Source organism: Acomys russatus, chromosome 5, assembly GCF_903995435.1.
Source record: "Acomys russatus chromosome 5, mAcoRus1.1, whole genome shotgun sequence".
Taxonomy (NCBI): Eukaryota; Metazoa; Chordata; class Mammalia; order Rodentia; family Muridae; genus Acomys; species Acomys russatus.
In genome coordinates this window covers 37,723,959-37,746,837 of record NC_067141.1, presented here as the reverse complement: position 1 = coordinate 37,746,837, position 22,879 = coordinate 37,723,959, and the positions used below count along the sequence as shown (strand labels likewise).

The 22,879-nt window shown below is 42.3% G+C and overlaps 1 protein-coding gene across 2 annotated transcripts in view; it reads left to right on the top strand.

Annotated features, from left to right (window-relative positions):
• Pcsk5 (proprotein convertase subtilisin/kexin type 5) overlaps positions 1–22,879 on the top strand; it is a 426,655-nt gene that overhangs the window by 257,005 nt on the left and 146,771 nt on the right. For both annotated transcript variants that reach the window (XM_051146218.1, XM_051146217.1), the window contains exons 11-15: positions 452–569; positions 1,470–1,658; positions 12,100–12,236; positions 15,143–15,286; positions 18,918–19,020. In XM_051146218.1, the coding sequence (XP_051002175.1) occupies positions 452–569; positions 1,470–1,658; positions 12,100–12,236; positions 15,143–15,286; positions 18,918–19,020 (691 nt within the window). The remainder of the gene's footprint in view (positions 1–451; positions 570–1,469; positions 1,659–12,099; positions 12,237–15,142; positions 15,287–18,917; positions 19,021–22,879) is intronic.

Here is a 22,879-nt window from a genome sequence, read left to right as displayed (position 1 = left end):
ATTCAATGATGTCATCATTTTAATACAAATGGCTAACAGTTGGGTCTTGGATCCAAATAGTATGGGTCAGAAACCAGCTCAACCACTGACTCACTGGTCACTTTGGACAAGTGTCTCCCTGTGCCTTGTTTCTTCATCCATGAGTGATGACAATGTTCACACTAGCATCTTCAGATTTCTGGAAGCAGTAAATATAAAATGTAGACTAGTATCTAGCATGTGGAAACAATTCATAAATGACTGTGACATTGCTACAGTATTGTGTAATCAGTGGATGCTCCCAGTGATCTTGTTTTCTTTTTTTGATTCTTTGACTTTTCAAGTCTTGTTGGGAAGATAGTCAGGATCCCCCAGGCTATGTCTGCCATCTCTGTTGAATGGCACCATGAGTCAGTGTGGGCAGCAAAGGTTCACTGAGCCACAGTAAAGCTGATCTGTCTTGCCTTCACAGTGAGCCATCTCTATGGATTTGGACTGATGGATGCAGAAGCCATGGTGATGGAGGCAGAGAAGTGGACAACTGTTCCTCAGCAGCATGTGTGCGTTGAAAGCACGGACCGGCAAATCAAGTAATGCTTGCTCAGCCTACCAACAGCCTGACAGTCAATCCCCAAAACAAGGCCAGGCAACTGCTGTAAAGCATGGAAGCTGGAGGCATCTGTTGCTTCTTTCTAGTTATAAAGTAGAGATAGAATGTCCTACCCAGTGATCCTTCAGCGACAAGCATTCCTTCCGAGGGCAGCCCTGGACTAGTGGGCTGTCCTACATTCCCTGCTTGTCGTGTCCTTGCTTGATGAAGCAAGAGTTCTCCTGATCTTTATATTCCTCCAACTTAACCACATACTACGTAGTTCTCCAAAGAGTGTGGTAAAGCAGATAGCAATGAGATTGCACATCCCTGAGAGTCGTGAGGCCTGCTCTTCAGTGTTAGCAGCGCATGCTCAGGGGTTGTATTTGCTGCGTTTACCCAGAAGCATGTGAGGCCGCTCCCAGGTGCTGGATCCTAAGAACACCACGCATCTCTGGGGCCTTTCTAGAGTTCTTGGCTTTCTTCTCAGAAACCTCTCTGCCCTGAAAACTTTGTGAACTATATTTATGGTGTGTGATGAACATGCGGCCTTATAGTCCTGGAGGAAGTGTGTTAGTAAGCATGAAAATGGAATAATGTTGGAATTTGGTTTGGTTTGGTTTTTAGGTTTTCCTCATTTTTCTCTTTCATGGCACAGAGTGAGAAAGCAAAAATAAAGGGGAGCAGAGAGTTCATCAGTATTTATGCCCCCAGCACTTATCACAGATAAAAGTCCCTTGCCTCTCCATGTCCTCTCACCTGCATTCTTCCCTTTAAATGACCCAGTCATTTGAGTGTCTGGCACACAGCTGTCCCTTAACAGCCAGGATCCGGCCCCCAGGCCCACTCACCTGATTTCTGCCACATCTTTTGTTCAAACCATTACTCTCTCTCCTGCCAGGACCATTCGCCCAAACAGTGCTGTGCGCTCCATCTACAAAGCCTCCGGCTGCTCGGATAATCCCAACCATCACGTCAATTACCTGGAGCATGTAGTTGTGCGTATTACCATCACACACCCGCGGAGGGGAGACCTGGCCATCTACCTGACCTCACCCTCAGGAACCAGGTCCCAGCTTTTGGCCAACAGGTACAGTGAAGGTCTCTGCCTACCATGGTGGGGACCACAGCAATATATGATATTCCTCAAGGTAGATAGAAATAACTGATCTTTATTCCTATCTTTGGGGCCAAGGACATGGACTTTAGATATCATACTTTCTTAGCATCTAAGTAGGGTGGAGGCTGGCTAGTATCCATAGACGTGGCAGGGTAGCATTCTATAGTTGGGTATTAAAAAGGTAATGCAGAAAGGTTGAAGGCCATTGTTCTTTATTCTGAAAAGGAATGTCAGAGCACTAAGGGGAAAGAGACAGTGGGAGCATCGGTAGATGAGAGTGAGTGGGGACATAGACTCATCTTCAAGTTAATTCTGTCTGTGTGTTTGGACTTCCTGTGTTCTCATGAAACCAGCCTCTTCCTTCTGGGCATAGAGAACCCCTGGGTGCCAGGGGAGGGGGATCCCCCGGGGTCTTAATACTATTTACAATGAACTACAGCTTTGCCAGAGCAAGTATGCAGGGGGAAGGGATGTGAGGGTACCACTGCATCAGTCCCTGAGGAACCCTCTCCACACCTTCCCCCTGCTGTAAACAGAGGTCCTCGGCTCATTGCCCTGCCTACCTACTTCATCCCAACAAGCAATGTGTGATTAATGGAGCTCTCAACAGCTGGTGTTACGAAAGCCAGGGCAGGCCTTTCTTGCTTGCATTTTGTTTTTTCTTCCTCTCTTTTCTTTGTTCATCAGAGTTTAACTTGAATGAGTGTCCTGGCGAAACACTGTGAAGACAGGCTTCACATATGCATGCCTTCCTGTGTCCTGAGTCCATCCCTGCCTTGCAGAAAGCTGGCCTCTCTGCTGTTGCTGCTTGCTGGGAAAACTCAGTCCCCTATACTGGGTTTTTAACTGCACTTTACCATCTATATTATTGACATCCCGCAAAAATGACTTCAGCAAAAATCAATCAATCAATCAATAAATAAATAAATAAATAAAAATAAAAATAAATGACTTCAGCGAAGTAGCCTTCCAGCTGATGGGCATCTGGTGGCCTCCAGGGTCACTAGCTTCAGGGCACACATGTGTGCCTCCACAGTCCACATCTGCTTTGCCATTGAAACTGCTGAGTGCGTGAATAAATACCCCAGAGCTTGCATCCTTGACCTGCACTCAGGCTTACCTCCACCTCTCCCCGGTTTGCAGCAGTGTCTTGACCTGCAGCATCTTAAGGGATTGCTCCCTGTATCTCCTTCGAAGTCTGAAGATGTGTGTGCCAGAAAACAGTAGCAAGACTGGCGAGAGCTGGAGGCACTAAAGTTATGATGAGACACAATCATCTCCGGCTTCCCCCCTCCACCCCACAAACATTTTTCTGAGTGGCAGGCCCTTTAAATGTGAAATAGCTATGTAGCTGCACCTGGTCCCAAAGCCACACAGAGCACCTCTGCCTTTCTTGCACTTGACACTGGGAGTAGCCCTCCTACCTAAGCAGCGAAAGAAAGGTGGTTTCTTCTGGCAGTCTTTTCCTCTGACACAGTCGAAGGCGTCATTTAGTATAGGGAAGCAATTCCTCATTATTTCTTTTTTTTTTTTTCCATTTTTATTATTTTATTCATATTACATCTCGATTGTTAGCCCTTCCCCTGTTTCCTCCCATTCTTCCCTCCCTCCCACTTCCCCCCTTCTCCCCTCCCCTATGCCTGTGATTGAGGGAGGCCTCCTCTCCTATATATGCTCTTGGAATATCGAGTCTCTTCTTGGTAACTTGCTATCCTTCCTCTGAGTGCCGCCAGGCCTCCCCATCCAGGGGACGTGGTCAGAAAATGGGCACCAGAGTTCGTGTGAGAGTCAGATCTCACTCTCCACTCAACCGTGGAGAATATCATGATTGTCGGCTAGGTCTTGGTAGGGGGTCGAAGTTTAATGCCTATATTCTCCTTGGCTGGTGCCTTAGTTTCTTATTTCTTAGTTTCTGGCTTCGTGCCAGGGAGACCTTGTGACCTGTCAGTGTGGCCCTAATTCAAAGCTCATTCATTCCCAGCTTAGAAAGCAAAGAGCTGAGGGCTGGGGACAGGACAGGACACAAGACACAAAGAAGTGGGTGGAGAGGAGTGAAGAAAAGCCTGGCTGTGCCCCTGATGCCCTTTAGGTTGGTCTCCAAGGCAACTCTTTGCCTCGAGGTAGAGGTGCATGTGGCGGGATTTAGAAGGCATCTCTGTGCCAGAAATTATTTCTAAGAGCAGTGACTGCTTGCCACACCAGACCTTCAGCCTGTGTTCTGAAGAGTGAAGCTTCTTAGCTGAGTATGGTGATTGCTGCCTATAACACCAGCTCTAGCAAGGCTGAGAACAGAGGATTGTGAGTTCAAAGCCAGCCTGGGCTACAAAGCAAAAACAACCTGTCTCAAACAATTTTCTTAATTAAAAACCGGAGAATCAAAGTAGAAATTTCTAAGGAAGATCATTTTACATAAAGATCACAGTCCAAAAGTAGGAATGAATCTTTTTAAAGCAGTTTATCTAGCTAGGCAATTAGCTGGTGGCAGCTTTCTCATCTTGTCTGGCCTCGTCCTGCCTGCATGCTTATCAGCTTGGCTGCCACTGTGGAAATTTTTTTTTGTTTTTTGTTTTGGTTTTTGAGACAGGGACTCACTATGTAGCTCAGGCTAGCCTGTAAGTCACTAGATTGACCAGGCAAGCCTTGAACTCACACATCCACCTGCCTCTGCATCCAGACTGCCCAGGTTACAGGCTTGCACCTCCATGCTCAGCTGCCCCCAAAGCTTTGACGCAGTGGGTCCACCTAAACTCACAGCCCACCACAGAAGGAAAAGTTCTAGCATCAGCTTAGACCCCAGGCTCTCTCCAGGTCGTTGTCCTATAATACTTCTTCCAAGACCTCATTTTCCTTGACATTTCACTAAGGAATTTCTTCACAGTTGTTTATCCATTGGCCACTGTAGTTCCTGGACAGTCTTGGTTTCTACAAACTACCGTACATGGCAGTTACTTCTGTGTGGGCCATCTGGAGCCCCTCGGTGGCTCCCTGCACCACTGACGGGCAGCTCTCGTGGGGAACAGCTGTTAGGAGGAGAGTAGTCTGCCCAAGAGGCTGCAGGTGCTAAGTGCTGGAAGACACTTGCCAGCATTCAGAACTCAAGGCCAGTTCAAGCTTTGTGCTGCATTAGCGCAGCAAGCAGGCTTCCTTCTCTGGCAAGCCACTGTGGTGATTTAGTGGGTTGGAGCTACGGGTCACCAGAACTGTCCTGGGGTAGACAAATGGCCGTTTCTGGTTATCCTCTTCCTTCTCCCCCAGCCCTCCCGGCCTCTTGGCCAATATCCCCTGCCTTACCAAAAGCCAAACTGAATTCAGAGCACATGGCTTACTCCAGGGGGAATATGGAGGTCAAGACGGGTCAGAGGGGAAAAGCTGGTATGTCTGGAGCCCTTTGAAAACTCTTAAATGAGAGCACTTTCAAATACCGTGTACGAAGTGTCCAAACAAAAGCTTGTCTCACCAAATTCTTCCATCAAATACCCTTGTTAGAATTAAGAACAGCTTCTCCCCAAACCTCCCCCACCCCCCGTATCACTTCGCTTTAGACTTGGCTTAATTGTGTTGGCTCTCGGCTCCAGTGTTTGGCCTCAGAATGAAAGCTGAAACTGCCTCCCTTCCTAAATTTGATTATGGAAAGGTATTTCTGCTTCTAATTATAGTCCCAAGTAGAAAGAAGTTACACTTTTGCAGTCTGCAAAGCCCAATAATTGTGTATAAAATGTAGTAATTATCCTTTAATCACTTTTGTCAGGGCACCCCCCCCAAACGTTCAATTGGAAACTGTTGGCATTGGTAGACATCATGGAATATAAATGCATCTGTGGCTTACAGTAAAAACACTACTTCTGCAATGATCCTGCTGCTGTCACTCAGAACCAGCATTTAGATTTATACAGAGCTGGTTTTCTCTTGACTTCACTGACATCTGTGTTTGAATCTAGCAAAGTAAGTTTCTTTATGAAACAGGTGTAATATTTCAGCTACCTCACAAACTCAGTGACTGTTGAGTAAGATAATACACAGTAAACCCTTGTAAGCACTTAGCAAGCAGTACTCTGCTTACACAGTGCGTCTCGAAAGACTCAGCCAGGTGCTTTATCAAACACAGATGCCTGAGCCCTGCTCACAGGCCCCTTTCCTCAGTTCTGGGGTACAGTCTAAGAAGCCCCATTTCTAATAAGCTAGCTGTGATTAGAGCTGTCTACCCACAGACCACACCTCAACTCCAATTTAAAAGATCACCCAGATTCTCTTGGTTTTGTGTTACAAAATATCTTGTATGTGATATTGTCCCTGATCCTGTGTATGTAATTTATAAAGGCATTTATAACGCAGAACAGACTCTTGCATAAAAGCAATATACACCATAATGAAGCCAATCTTTCGCAAGATGAAGCATTCCACATACCCACAAAGGGGATGTGTTTGGGGGCTAATGAAAGACTCGCTCACATGCTTGTTGAAACATAACATTTAAGGGATAAAAATTTTTTTAAATATTCTAAGCCTCTCTGGTACTAATACCAAAACATTTCTTTTTTTTTTTTTTAATTATTTTAATTATTTTTTCCAGAGAAAAGTATTTTTATTTATTGTAATTTATTCAGATTACATCTTATTTGTTATCCCCTCACTTGTATCTTCCCATTCCCTCTCCCTCCCTCTTTCACCCTACTCCCCTCCCCTAGGTCTGTGACAGAAGGGGACCTTGTCCCCTACTATAAGATCACAGTCTATCAGGTCTCTTCCTGGTAGCCTGCTTACTCTTCCTCTGAGTGTCATCAAGTCTCCTCACCAAGGTGAAGTGATCTAATAGAGGGTGCCAGAGTTCATGTCCAAGTCAGTCCCTGCTCTCCACACAATTGTGTAGAATGTGCTGTCTGTTGGCTAGATCTGGATAGGGGGTCTAGGTTTACTACATGCATTGTTCTTGGTTGGTACAGTAGTTTGAGCTGACCTGCATGGGTCCAGATCTGCCAGCCTTAATGGTCTTCTTGTAGGTTTCTAGGACCCTCAGGATCCTTCTATTTCCCCATTCTTCCTTACCTCTCTCACCTAGAGTCCCAATAGGAAGTCCCAGTATCCATCCCAATCTCTGGCTAAGTAAAGACTTTCATGGGATATCTCTGTTAATCTAGTGTCCAATTATAAGTGAATATATGCCATGTGCCTCTTTCTGGGTCTGGGTTAACTCATTCAGGATGGCATTTGTAATAGCCAGAACCTGGAGTCAACCTAGATGTCCCTCAGTCAAAGAATGGATAAAGAAACTGTGGTACGTTTACACTATGGAATACCACTCTACTATTAAAAATAATGAAATCCTGAAATTTGCAGGCAAATACATGAAACTGGAAATATTTTAATTAGTTTTAAGTGCATGCATGTGAGCACATGTGCATAGGAGTATAGGTGCCTATAAAAGCCAGAGGTTTTGGATTCCCGGGAGCTAGAGTTACAAGTGGCTGTAAGCTGCCCAATATGGGTGCTGGCACCTAACTCAGGTCCTCTGGGAGAGCAGAGGTTAAATGTTCTTAACCCACCAAAAGAGCTCTCCAGCCCCCAAAACATTTAAGTACTTGAAGTAAGAGAAAGAATAAACCAAATAGTACATTTTAAATACCCAATATCATAAACAGTCTATTATAACTTATCTCAGTGAGGGCTTGGAGCATCAGTGAGTTCCACTCTAAACTGTGATGAAACACCTGCAAAATAAAAGAGAAGAGAAATCCTCCCCAGAACACAGGCTGATGCAGGGCTAGCATGAATAGTAGACGGTGATTCTGAAATTAAAACCATTTACAGTCTTAGAAATAATTACAGCCCATGGTTGCCAGTGCTTATAAAATGCCTTGTTATTTATCTGCCACACCTTCTTGGAAGCATGTTGTAGCTGTGATATATTGACTAGACTCTTAAGAGAAAGGAGGGGGGAAAATCTTATGCTAATTATATGAGTTATTTCCTGATGTGCTACACATAATGGCAGGCTCCTCTAGCAGGCTTCATCCAAAGTAATTAGTTTGAAAACCACGCAGGAGCGTAGGGCTGGGGCACCATCTTAATAAGTGGGTGTAATTTGTGCCAGTTGCACCTATCATTTCACTGAGCCCACAATTAGGAAGTCAACCGTGACAAGACTGACTTCTCTGCAACAGAAGTGGATCTGCACGTGGTGACAATCTACTCTGGCTTTTAGCGCGCTGGCTCTATTTTATTAGCATGTTACCCACACTAATAATGTTGGTGTGTCATCTGTCTCTGCTGCTGGTGCAGCACAGGTATGCAAAGCAGGCATTAGACTTCTCAGTTGGTTCAAGGAAAGCCCTTGATTTAGAATCTCTTTCATAGAGAGCCTTGATTTCATGCCTGGTTTATTTTATGGACAAATATATTCCCTGCAATACTGAGCTAATTTGCAAACTGCATTAACTTTTCCTGCTTAAAAAAAAAAAAAAAAAAAAAAAGGAAGAAATGCAGTTTTAATTACAATGCTAAAAGACAAAAAAAATATTAAAATATTGAATCAAAATCAGAATATGGAACCACATGTCCCCATTTTAACTACTACTAGTCATGAAGGCTCAGGTTAGACAAGAAATACAGACGCCCAGTTAGCTGACACAGCTATCCTTGTCTGTCTCTGTCCCCATCAACTCTTCAGAATGTCAGCTTGTGTCTCACTGCATTTACATCCCTCAACTTTTAGATTCACAAGACATTAATGAACACCCTGACTTTCTGAAGAGGGAAGAGGCCAGGAAAGAAGCTAACAATATGTGCATAGCCAGCGCAAATGCAGATCTCAGTTTTGATGCAGCTATCTGAGTTTGATATCACTTGTATCTCTACCTAGCATTAATTCTTTCCTCGAAATGGGATCTTAAAGTGATTGGCATCAAAGGACTGATTTCAAAGGTGGACAAGAAAGGACCCCAGGGAAGGAACACAGGGCCTGCCAATCCAGCCGGCCAGGAACTGATCCCTGAGCAATTAAAAGTTGACTGAGGTTTTAGAGACAAGCCAGTGGCCTCAAATCTCCTTTAGAAGTGTTGATGTATACCTGCAAGCCAGAAGCTGGGCGTGGTGGCGCACACCTTTAATCCCAGCACTCGGGAGGCAGAGGCAGGCGGATGTCTGTGAGTTCGAGGCCAGCCTGGTCTACAAAGCTAGTCCAGGACAGCCAAGGCTACACAGAGAAACCCTGTCTCCAAAAACCAAAAAAAAAAAAAAAAAAAAAAGGGGGATGTGAGGCCACGAGCCAAATGTCCTGGCTAAAATGTTGGAGAACTACTTTCACATTTGCTTTTGGATGGGTATTCCACAGTGACTTACCACTGTGGGGCCCTCAAATGGCACAGTAAGCTCAACAGATGAGAGTTCAAGTTAGGGAAGGGGCCGTTCTAACTGATTTCCCCTCTCAACATACTCCCTTTGGTAGCATCTGAGACAACTCCTGGACCCTGCCTCCAAGCTGGTGCCTTTCCATGACTTACAACCATCCCACTTTTAAGAGTGTAAGGCAGTCACATAATGACCCAAGACACTCTTGGTGATGTCTTGTGAAATGAGCCCTCTTGTTCAGTGGATTGTGGGAAAACCATTAGCTGTACCATTCATATTCTATTACTGTGAGGTAGAGCTCCTGTTTAGAAGATAATGGCAAAGAAATCAAGCTCAGGTTTTGATGCAGGCCCTGGTAAGGTGCTACCCAGCTCTCTGCTCAAAGACTTAAACTCAGAGGTAACTTAAAGATGCTCTGAGGGGACAAAGATAGCCTCACATGCAGGTTAGTCTAAGAATAACTACCAGCCACTCAGTGCACTAGAGAAGATAACAAAGCATATTTGCATGCTCCCAAAAACTAAGCTATCCCCTAGGAAGGGTCTCTACTGACTTTTGTTTCCTTCAGGCATTCTGAAGTTAATTATTGACCATGAGACAGTTGAAGAGCGCTGCTTGATTTCCCTTTTCTTCCTTGTGAAAGCAAAGGAACACATGGTGATGATTTTACTGCCTGTTACCTTTCTCAGCAATATAGCTAAGTCAGCCACTTACCTACCCACACAATCCAAATGCATGCCACTGAGCACTGAAACAGCTTTGCAAACGGCTACCATTTCGGAGGGTATTCCAAGCACAGGGACAATTTTTATTATTCTAAATCAGGTGTTTTGGTCTCTAAGGAGATGGGAGCAATTCTTTTTGGTTTCCTGGAAGTACATGTCTACTACAGAGAAGATCAGCAGAGCCACTGACTTCCTTGGCAAACAAAATATAAGCAAGGAGTATTGACTGTGTTCTAAATAGCCATGTGACCGCCAAATGGCAGCAAATGGCCTGTAAACTGAGACAGTGCTAGAGATGTCCCCTCCCTTTTGACTCTGTGATTCTCAGTGTATTCTTCTAAGAGTACATAATTTTGAAAAATCAGTCTGTACTTCATTTTTCAATTTCCACCATGCATTCCATCTTAACAAAAATCTTCATCGTTTTTTGGGTATTTGTCTGGGTAGTTACATCTTTGTTATCTGCCTGTATAAATGACATGTCTATATTTAATGTGCTCGATCATACATCAGCTTTTAACTTCTCTTTATTCTTGACAAAGATTCCGTTACATTTATTTCTCTACATATTTTGTATTCTCCACATAACACCACAGGAAACATCACTCTATTCAAATAGAAAAAAGTTTCATATAAGGGAATTAACTTATAAACATTGGAAGCACCAGAAAAGCAGGATCCCAGCTGGGATTCCAGATGCAACCCTGAACCAAACAAAATTAATAAGTAGAAAACTTTGCTCTTTGAGGGCAGTTCCATCTCTCTCTCTCTCTCTCTCTCTCTCTCTCTCTCTCTCTCTCTCTCTCTCTCTCTCTCTCTCTCTCTCTCTCTCTCTCTCTCTCTCTCTCTCCCTCTGTGTGTGTGTGTGTGTGTGTGTGTGTGTATGTATGTGTGTGTGTGTGTGTGTGTGTGTGTGTGTTTTGAGACAAGGTCTCACTGGGACTCCTGGAGCTACTATATAGAAAGACTGGCCTTGAACTCACAGAGAACCACCTGTCTTGGCCTTCTAAGTATTTCTAAGTTAAAGATTGTAAGTTAAAGGATCTTAACTTTTCTGAGAATAATTCTGTGAGTTTTGACAAATCTCTATTGTTGCATGACTGCACACCACTGCTTTCAAGATCTCTCACTCCCAAGCATCCTCCCTGCTTCCTGCATTCTCTCCTCCCAAGTACCTGATGACTGTTTCTTATAGTTCTTGCCCCTTCTAGGACTACATGGCTTGAGTCATACGGCACATAGTCTTTGTGTCTGGCTTCTTTGTGTCAAATGATATTTGGAAAATTCATATGAGCATGTCATACTTTGCATATTTACCAGTTTATGAGGCTCAGGAGTTCAAAGCACTTGTTCTCCAATTATAAGAACTAGAATTAAGATTCCAGCACCCACATAGCATGCCAAGTATCCCAGCAATGCCTATAACCCCAGCTCCAAGGTAGGTAGAAGCAGGATGACCACTAGGCTTTCTGGCTTTCAGCCTACCTGAGAAAAATTCTAGTCCAAACTCAGGAGGGTACCCTGCCTCAAAGGGAACAGGCATAGACTGATGAAAGCTAGCACCAACTTCTACATGCATTCACAGGCATGCATACTCACACAGTATGCACAGACACTTGCACAGGCCATGATAAATCAATAAGTCTGCCAGTTGGTAGTCATTGAAATGTACATTTTTAAAGAAAATTTTAATATCTGCATATGTGTGTGCCTGCATATATGAGTTTACATGCACCACATGCACATATGTGTCTCAAGAGGCCAAATAAAGAAATCAGATCCCCTGGAAATGGAGTTCAAGGAACATAGTGCTAGGGACCTAAGCTGGATCCAGCCCTTTTCCAGGCTTACACAACTGACATTTAGGAACATTCGTGTGGAGTTCTTTGTGTGAGCCTATGTTTTCAGTTCAGTTGGATAAGTATGACTGTTGGGATTTAAAGTGTTCCTTGAACTTTACTGGAACTCTAAAGCTATTTTCCAGAGCTTGGGTGCCAGTTTTGCATTCCTACCCCTGGGATAAGAGACTGTGATTGTTGTGCACACTTAGCACTTTACTAGAAGTCTTGTGGACAGCGTCTTAGCCTGTTTTCCTGTTCCCTAAATGGATAGCTAGCCCTTCCAGTTTGCTACATGGCTACATAGCCCTAGGCCTGCTACTTTGTTGTGGAACAGCAGTGCTTTTGTGGGTCTGGCCATTGGTGAGAAACAAGATCAAGACAAGTTACGTATGACCATGGATGCTGAGAGGTACAGGGACTGCTGGTCATGCTTTTGACTCTACTCTCAGCACATTTTAATTAATAGACACACCAAAAAAAAAAAATCTTGTGATTTTTCAGGCTATTTGACCATTCCATGGAAGGATTTAAGAACTGGGAATTCATGACCATTCATTGCTGGGGAGAACGGGCTGCTGGTGACTGGGTCCTTGAAGTTTATGACACTCCATCTCAGCTGAGGAACTTCAAGACTCCAGGTGAGAAATCATTTCAAAATAACCTGTTTGTGCTGGAGAAGAAAATGGTGAAGTATATTTGAGTCAAAGAATGTTCCACAGTTGACCTACTCTGATTGGTTTTGTTATAACAACAATCTGACACTGTTACTTCATAAAGAAAATGGATTTATTTACCCAGTTCCTAATCTACTGGGATCCTAAGGCCCCTCTCTTCCTTTCTTCCTCCTGGGATACAGGAAATTTAAAAGTGACAATTGCATGGTGAATGGGTTGTGCTTCCACATCAATATGTGTCACCACAGGTCCCTAAGTGTCAAGAGATTCTGTACAAACTAGTGTGGGCCATGTGGCAGTGCTAAGAGAAGTATGGTACAGAGAGTGGGTGTGTTGTCTGTAGAGAATCTGAGACAGTTTTAAACTGAACAGAACAGCCTCTGTTCTTCATCATCACCTGACGGGCTCTCAGCCCAGTCTCAGTGTAGGCGGTCGCTGCAAGCAAAAGTCAGAGTGGAGAATAGAAGCCCTTCTGCCCTCAGGGAGTTGAGAGTCTTCCCAGAGCCTCCTATGGCATCTGTGTTAAAGGCTCTGCAGTAGCTCAGCTTCATTTGGCATCTCCTTACATAGCTGACCCTCCATTTCTGTATGCTCCAGTTGTTCCCTACCCACGGATTCAGCCAAACCTATATCAATAAAATTTGGGGAAAGATTGCATTCATTGCTCATGCACTCGCTCTTAATTCCCTATGCAATATAGTACGATAATTATTTATATTTTATTTGATAGTTATGGGTAACCCGAAGATGATTTGAAGTATACATGTAGATATCTGTGATATCTATGCAAATGCTGTGCCAATTTTCTATGAGGGACTTGAGCACCTGGGATTTTCATATTTGGAGACGTTGGAACCAATTCATCACAGATGTTGAGTGAAAACTGCTCTTTAAACATTTAAGTTAACCATAGTCAATCTCAGTCATTTAGTTATATTCTTTTCATATCTCACTGCATATGGTCTTGGCACATCCTTCCTCCCATTCTCTCATCTTAAGGTTAGTCACATCTTTGATGAGGGGCTTTTCCATTTGTAAGTGTGTTTGTCTATAATCAAGTCCTTGTTTCTGTCACACAAAGTCCCATGGCAGGTTTCTCTGTTTGTGATTGGTGAGGAATTTCTCTAGCTGATGAACTTTTTGTTGGAATTGTAGAATTTCTCTAGCCAAATTGGATGGTAGAATCATACCAAAATCTAGAGGTTCCTGGTGCCACACGGAGTTTAGATCTGTGTATTTTTCCCTCTGTTTAAACAGTAAATGCATATTAAGTCCTTAGCTGAGTGTGTCACATACTTGTAATCCCAGTACTCAGGGGCCACAGTAGCAGGATCACAGCAAGATCGAGACTAGCCTGGTCTGTGGAATGAGTCCCTGTCTCAGAGAAAAGAGTGGAGAGGGAGGGAGAGAGGGAGACCTGCAGACTACAGTCTTGTTGGGATATCCTTACAGTAGTCCACAGACAAGGGATAATCACTGTTGAGTCAACACTCTGAAACAGCTCATGAGGTAAATTCTTAGATCCAAAGGTTCGCAGTTGATTGAGAAATGAGATGACCTGGCATCCTTGTGCTGTATGTGCCATTCTAGTAGATATCCTGTGGAAAGGAAGATTTCTCCTCAAGGTCATCAAATAAATCACCCAGGTGCTGTGGCCATTCTCCTCCCACCACTACTCAAGCATGCCGCTCAGGCTTGCCTTCAGCTGGTGAAAAGGTAGCCAAGAGCAAAGTACATACAAACCAACTATACTAGCTCAACACATAGATCCAAAACACTGAGGACATCGCAGAACCATCAGACTTATGGTGGCTCAGCTGGAAAGCATTGGACATGGAGCCGGCAAGATAGCTCAGTAGGTCCTGGCGATTGCTACCAAGACTGACTGCCTGAGTTCAACCCCCAGAACACCCAGGATGAAAGGAAAGAATTGAATTGAAAAAAAATTAAAAAAAAAAAAAAAAAAGAAAGGAAAGAATTGTCTCCCACAAGGTGTCCTTTCACCTCCACGCATGCCCACATATATTCACAGTTAATTAATTAATAAAGCAAGATTTTTTAATTTTAAAAAGATTATTTGACTTAAAGATTACATTAATAAAATACATTCAGATTATTTTTCCCAGGTTAGTAAGGCGAAGAATGATCCATTTAATCCGCGATGATGCACATAAAATAGAGCAAAGAAACAGTTCCACCCAGGTCTAGCTTGATGAACCGCAGAGTTTATTAGGGTAACTTACAAGAGCATGAGTGAGGGGTTACCTACTGCCCACGCTGTCTAGAAGAATGTTCTGCAGTGATGTAGTTTATTATCTGTGGCCATGGATTGATGACTCAGTACCATGATGAGGACCTGAATATTTTTAGTTAACTTTAGTTCATTTACATTTAAATAGCTAAGTATATCTAGCACTATTTTTAGAATTGTATGCATACAAATATTGGATATTGATTCTGGAATTAGGTGGCACAAAGAATTGTTGTTTCTTACAACAGACAATATCAAAAATACCTGAGAAGCTCGGGTAAGACATTGGTACCTAGGATAACAAAGCCTAATGCAGACAGCTAGAATATTCTTAAGTAGTGATAATTTGTAATTCATCCCTTGATCCAGCGGTCTTACATATACTTATTTCCCAGTCTTCCTACTGTGGACACTCAGTAAATGTGTGGCGTGTTAACTGGGAAAAACTTACCGCAGCAGACAGTGGGAATGTGTACATCTCACCTTGCATCGGTACAATTCATATCAGCCTTCCCACTTCCACTGTTACTTTTTCTTGTTGAGAAGGACTGCCTAAAAGAAGCTAAGTAGCTAAGAGCAATTATCTGCTCATGCTCTCTGTCTGTTACTATTTCTCAAGGTAAATTGAAAGAATGGTCCTTGGTACTCTATGGCACCTCTGTACAGCCATACTCCCCAACCAACGAGTTTCCCAAAGTGGAACGCTTTCGCTACAGCCGAGTGGAAGACCCCACAGATGACTATGGTGCTGAAGATTATGCAGGTGGGTTGGACATAACCTAAGAGAGCTCGGTCTTGTTCCTGACACATAGAGTATCATGGTGTAATTGGTGTAGTGTAATGTAATATTCTTCAAAGATGTGGTATAATACTCATTATATTCAGCACCTACCCATAGTCTGGAATATAGTCTTCCTCCCCCAAATATTTGTGTGTACATATATTTAAATAGCTGTATGTGTTGTCTACACAGATAGCCCATTCTGTGGCTATAGGGTGGTGTATTTTATCTGTAATTTGAGATACAAATTGCTTAGAATTATACACTGTTTTAAACAGGTTTGAAGAAACAGGTTTTCTGTCTTTGCATGTCTATTTGTGAGGGTTCTCTAAAGGAATAGAACTTATAGAATGAAAATACATATATACACACGTATCTGATGGAAATAATATATATGCATATAGAAAGAGAAGGAGGAAGTAAGGAGAAAGGGAGGTGAGGGATTTACTAGAATGACTCACAGGCTGTGGTCCAACTAGTCCAATAATGACTGTCTATGAATAAAGGGCCAGGAACCCAGGACTTTTAGTTGAGTCTGTGAGGCAGGAGTCTCCACTGGTCTTCAATGTATGATGGAATCCCAAAGAACTAGGCTTTGATGCCAGTGAAAGAACGGACTTGCCGAAGAGAGCAAGAGCAAGCAGGCAAAGAGCAAGCTTCCTTCTTCCATGTCCTCTATGTAGGCAGCTCCTCCGCTGAGGTTCCCTCTGCTAGATGGCTTTACTTATGTCAAGTTGACAAAAATAAAACAAAATGACTAACTTTTCCTCCCCTTTCTCCTCTCATCCCCAGGGCTGGGAGCCTGGCACACTGACCGTATACTGTACTTTCAACCCTTGCCATCTATTTTAATATTTGTCAAACATCTACTTCCAGTTTTATAGATATCTTTGTCCTCCTGTTCTTCTTATGAGCTTTTGAATGACTAACATTGCATTTTAGTTTCTCACTTGAACTTAATTGGAATTTACACAGTTTTGTGGGAAGACTTGTTTTTTTGTCTCGGTCATTTCATATAAAGCAGAATGTGCCCCGTTTTACTGAAACTGTTTGGCTTGCTGTAGCTTTCTTCTTATTATGTTACTTAGTTATCTTGGGTCTTGTTGCCCTGGTCATGGAAAATGTCCCATGTTGCTCCATTATACACACTAGTATTTTGGAAGTTGGTTGCTTCACTGTACTTTATCTTCTATCTGAGCATGTTATCCACTCTTCTCTGTAATTTATAAGTTATAAAGTCAATTTTTAGAAACCTCTCTTCTTGGATTGGCAACCAATTCTAGGGATGTCCTGCCCTTCAGAAATATGATATATAACATTATTTGCCAAAGCTTTGCCTAATGGAGAAGTGTTTATAAATAGAAATGTAATGTATTTATTAAACAAGAAGTATTTTGTTCCTATAGTTCATGAATTCTTCTCTTGATACTGAGATAAATTTGTTTAATCATTTGATCAGAATATCTTAAATGTTCAGTAGACTCTTTTATTGTAATTAGGTAGTATACTGGAGTCAATAGCATGCTTGGATAATTAAGACCAAATGAGCTAACCAGAACTAGATTGTGTCAGATTTTGTCTCATCTTGTTTTACTTTGAGCTTGTCATGTTACTGTTTATATTATAACTAGAAACCATTTTATCTTCTATGACAGGAGAAAGTGTATCCAGAAATCATAAATGGAACACAACAGTAAATAAGCTATTACTCTTTTTTGTATCACAATTTTGACAATTTCAAATTCAAGTCTGGTTATGTTAAAATTCTGAACATAATAACACATTCTTGTCTCTTTTTTTTTTTATTACATTTCTAAAACATTGATGTTGGCACTTGTAAGAGAACAAAGACAATTTTATGTCACCATTATCCTGAAATTCACAATGCCAGACTGCATCTGGGACAACTTAAGACTGTAAAAGAAAGAGCATAGAGTGTGAACCTGCCATACAGATGCCTTTGGCACATATCACAAATACATATTTGTAGGGTTTTTTAAATTTGTTAAATATCATCTAGTGAAATTTTAAGTCTATTTTAAATTGTGTGTGTGTGTGTGTGTGTGTGTGTGTGTGTGTGTGTGTGTGTGTAAAACCTTTCCCAGAGCCCAATCTGACTGGAGGCACAAGTAACTGTTTCATTTACTCTCAAAGGCTGTGATACGCACAGCTGCCTTAACTCACACAACACAGTCACCCCTGGTGTACAGTGGTAGATGGTTGAACTGTCCCAAATTGCACTAGCTGTGAAATTTAATTTGGAAATCAATTTAAGGCTCTTGGGGAAAGGGAAATAAACAGTGTTGTCAAATGGCTCTTGCAATTAATCAGAAATGCCTTCAAGGCGTCAGCATTTTAAAAATCACTTATTCCATTCAGACCATGAGGACATTTCAGATACATGACTTACTTCCTCTAAACAGATCTGGACCAGGCCTCTGGATGGTTCTTGATCCCAGCTTTATAGGCCATGTGATTCTGGGCAAGCCATTGTAACTCTGCAAATCAGGTTCTCATCAGTAACGACTGCATCTTTTTCCATGTCCTTCTACCAGAGTTCTAGCAGTTTATGTTTGTGTGATTCAATAATTATAGACCCTAGGTCTATAATGACTAAAAGAGACCTTGAGGGGTTTGGCAGTAAATCCTTTTGGTGAAAGCAAGTAGAATTCAAGCACTTCTTAATTCCCTTCACCTACGTTTTCCATATTTCAGGAAATCATTTATTGGTATTTAAAATCACAAGTACTTCTGGTGGGAAGAGGCTTAAGAATTATGAGTCCAAGTATCTTAACAGTTGGAGATCAGGAAGAAAGAAGCAGCAGCTTCCCTGACTTCCCCATGCTGCCTGAACACTCTGCATCAGTCACACGGCCCAGCCTGCCCGTCTGTGCTGGTTTCTGCTTAGTATGAGTTGTTTCTCATATACAAAAGAAAAGAGGGCGTGGAAACTTCATCCCAAGTGTGGGCTTCTTTAATCTAGTTTGCAGTTTTGAATTTATATGTAATTTCTTTCATTGAGCTTCCCACTGACCTTTGGATAGGACAGAGTTAAATCTACCTGTGCCTGAATGGCCTGCTTTGTGATCCAAGACTGTGTGTAGGCTGATAAGTTTGTGCTGTATGCCACAATGGTAGTTTATGATGCCCGTAGTGTTTCAGAGGCAGTCGGTGGCTTTAATGATCTTAGACAAGACAGTGCTCTAGGTGTTGACTAATAAAGTTTTATTTCTTTTTGTCGACAATATAACTTCTCATTTATCAGTAAATGCCATATATTTATTGCTATGTATAGTAACTACAGTCATTTTTTCCCTTATTTGCTATAGTAGCACTGTTCATTTGAATCTTAAATGTTTATTGTCACTTCCATGGCCCAAGGCTACTTATGTGTTCTGAAACCAGGCCATGCCTGTAATTTACATCCTTGACTCTTCAGCAATTCAAGTCTTGCCTTCAATCAAGAGTTCAGTCTTGGGCTTATAGCTACATTGACTATCTCAAAGAAATTAACACTGCATGGTAGCAAGCGGCTAAAAACATTTTATTCTCTTTCAACTTCAAGATAAAATTGACTTACTAGGATCATTTTCTTTCTCCAACTTCTTGACAGGTCCCTGTGATCCTGAATGCAGTGAGGTAGGATGTGACGGGCCAGGACCAGACCACTGCAGTGACTGTTTGCACTACTACTACAAGCTGAAAAACAACACCAGGTAAGAAACGAGCTGTGTTCTCATGTCTTCCAGCATTCTTGTGGGGCCAACCACAAAGAGTATGCATAGGCAGCACTGTATTCCCAAGTTCCCTTCCCAGGCTTTGAGAAAGGATGTTCCTGATTCAAGTCCATGACAGTCCTGCCATTCACAAGAGTAAAAAACCATACTGATTAACCCAGTGAAAATTGGCAAGTTTATTAGTTACTGTTCTCATCACTGTGACAAAGCATCTGACCAGAGCAACCTAAGGAAGAAAAGGGTTGTTTTAATTCACTGTGTGAGGAGATGCAGTCCATCCTGGCATACAAAGCATGGTGGCTGGGTCAAAGGGGAGCTTGTCACATTGGGCCCAAAGGGAAAAAACAGAGTCCTGAGTGCTGGTGTTCAGGTTGCTTTTGCCTTTTCCCTTTTTTTTTTTTTTTTTTTTTATAATCTTGCCTACATTCAGAGTGGATCTTCCCTCATGGGTTAAACCTTCCTGTGAATACTTTCCCAGACATTTCCAGAGGTCATCGAAGTCTCTCTGAGTTAACAATAAGGACTAGCCATCCCAGGTCTCCTCCTGGGCAGCTGGACACTAAGGCATGTCACTGTAAACAATGCTGTTCCACTTCAGATCTTCAAAGGCTTGTAACAATCTCATAATGTAAAGTACATTACATTGTTACATCTGGAGGAATCTCGCATCTATAAGAGTCCCCAAATCTTAACATGTCTAAAACAGGGCTCAAAAGCCTAAATTCTCCTTAGATGATTTTGCATACTTACTCTTAACTGTAATCTCTTAGAAAAACCAGGCAGAGTCGATAGCCAAACTCTGCCAAGACAGGGTAAGCAAGTCCTCAATAGTTCCTGTCTCACAAATATGTCTGTCAGCTATATTGGACCAGAAGGCTGAAAATGATGCTCCAACATTACAGAGAGTTTTGGGTGACCATTCAGGCAGCAAACTGTTTCTGTCATATTTTTTTTTCTTTTCCTTCTCATTTTAGAAGCTGCTAACCTGCACTTCTGCTTCACTCAAGGAATTAACTTTCATTCCTTCTCAAGTCTCTGATACAGTTGAGGACCAGATAGTTTAGTCTTACAATTAACCTTAGCTGTTTGGGGCTTAAGATGTTTTTAAGTCTAGATAGAGGTTTTGAGTTGACAGAGATGAGATATGATAGATGTTGATTCCCATTCAGAATTTTAGACTCACCAAGATAGGAAAGATGTTTTCTACAAGGTTGCCCAATGCAATTATCCAAAACACCTTGAATGTAACATTCATATGATCCCTGATTGTTTCGTGGTTCTTCTTGCTGTATGTAATTTTTCTACTTACATGTAATAACATAAATGTATATACAAAAATAAAATCTTAAAATTAAAAAAAAAACCAGACACCATACTTCCAATATATGATACCATAGAATGTACACTCTATTTCAAATAGGAGAATTGGGGTGTAGCAAAGAAAGATCAGACCAAAGCAAAATCAAAACCCAGTGGAACAAATATCAAACCTTGCAGCTCTGTCTGTCTGGTTGGTGTCTGGGTCCCTTGGCACAGTCTGAGTTCCAACAGCCTTGGCGATACCAACCCCTCTCCTTGTGATACGTTGCCACCTGCGATATAAGTTTCCTATCTCTTAGCCTGGGATCCATTCATTGCCTACGGCTTTCTTTCATGGGCATTCCCCACATCCTAAGATCTCCAGTGCAGCTTAGGCCTCACTTTCTCAGTTTTACACAGTGCTTCTCAGAACCTCCTTGCAGAGAATCTGACATTGCCTCACACTGACTGTCCCTAGTGGCTTTCTGCAACCTTGATACAAGCCTCCATGACATAGTAAAGCTTTTCCCCTCCCCCCTCAAAAAAAAAAAAAACCCAACACTGTGAAGGATGCTATCACGTTGTACTGTGAGTTTGAAATATAATTTGAACACAGTTATAGTGGCCTCTGTGCCTTGGCAGTTAAGCATGGATAAAAACAATTCTCTAAGCTGTTTTCAGCAGGGCATCATGTCCACAACACTCCAAGTTCAGTCTCCCTTCTTTCAACTGGATTTGCATTTTTTACAAATAAGAATGGGGTCTTTCCCTAATGCACCTTTCATGTCGCTCCAGAAAGGAATATAAGGTTTCTCTTTCAGGACAGAGGTCTCTCAAGCAATTACACCTCTGTCCTTAGTGATGGTTTTAAACTCTCTTCCTCTGCTTTCTGTACCCAGGCCCATTTTTCACATTTTTTTAGCTCTGTCTCTCAATGTAGACCTGACTAAGAGTAGTAAGCAGTGTAGACCATATCACAGTGTAGCCATTACACTGTAAGAGCAAGTTACAATTTTCTCCACCAAACAGCTACAGCTTTTTAATTGAGCCTCACATCAGTGTTCAGTACATGGACAGAATGTAATGTAAAGCACATGTCACCAGAGAGTCCATAGTCCTCTCTGAAAGCTCAGGACCCAGCCTCCATTGTCTGCATTCTGAGGGCATTCTGGTCTGATAAATGCCGATGGGAGTGGCCCCGTAAACCCTCCTTGGAGCATTTCAGTGCTTCTGTGGCCTGAAGTTCCAAATGCTCAAATGCCTCCGCATTTCTCTCTTATAGTCCTATATACTACGTGGTGAGGTTAATCTCAGCAAATAACCCACTCGTTATACCAATTTTTCTATTAGTTGCTTTTCTCTGGCTGGGACAAAAAAAAAAATACCTGTGAATAACAAATTAAAGAGTGGTTTCTTTTGACTCACATCAACTCTGAGGAGATACAATTCTTCATGGTGCTCTAGGCACGGTGGTGAGAGCATGCGGCAGCCAGCCATGTTCAGTCACGGACTCAGAGCAGTGTGGGTGCTCAGCTTCCTTACTCCTTTCCTGGGACCCACGTCCGTGGCATAGTGCTGTCCATATTTAGGATGGGTCTTCAGTTCAGTCTCTGGGAATATCCTTGTAGACATATCAGCAAGACTGTCTCCTAGGGATTCCAAATCGAGCCGGATTAATGCAGGATGCATGCCATATAACTATGAACGCCTTTGCATCTTTGGAGGCATGATGAGGTGGGTCCAGCTGTGCAGCTAGCTTGCTGGTCTTCTCTAGTTCTCTGTTTTCCCATTAGCAAGTAAAAATTACACATATTTATGGACTACCACATGGTGTTGAGTGCTGGTCATTGTAGAATGACTCAACCTGCTTAATATCTATATTCTCAAACATACGTATTGCTTTTGTAGTGAGAATATTGTCAATTGACTTTTTAAAGCAGCTTTCAAATATACATTATGTTGCTATTAACTCTAGCCACCATGATGCACAATATATCTGTTGAACTTAATCATCCTGTCTGAAGTTATGTGTCCTTTTTATTGACCCCATTAGTATTTGATGCACTGGTTGTGTTTGTTCTTCCTGGACATGCAAGTGCCTGGGCCAGACATACATTTTCTTCTCACATTCTCCAGAATGCCAGACTGTTCATGCTGGTCTCTGTTCTTACTCTTTCACTTTAGACACTGAGATAGAGCCTGTGCCTCTTAGCCCCTGGCTTCTGTCTAGCTATATAAATATGTTCCGGTGGATTCAAGCTACAGGCTGTGCTGGCCCACACAAAGCCCATCCAACCAACCCATGTCCTTGCCCTCCCAGCCCAACTTCTCCATCCTCTTTCAGGCAAAACTGTGTTCTAGGACCAATGTTCAGGCACTGAAATGGACACAGCCAAGCTCACATTCCTGTTGAAACGCATACTAGAGTTTAAATGTCTCAAGAAGATAGGTTCTCTGCTGACTCGGTGCTGGTGTTATCTGTCACACTAATCCAAATGCCTGATAGTTAACTGGTGCTCAAAAAAATATTTAAAGAAAT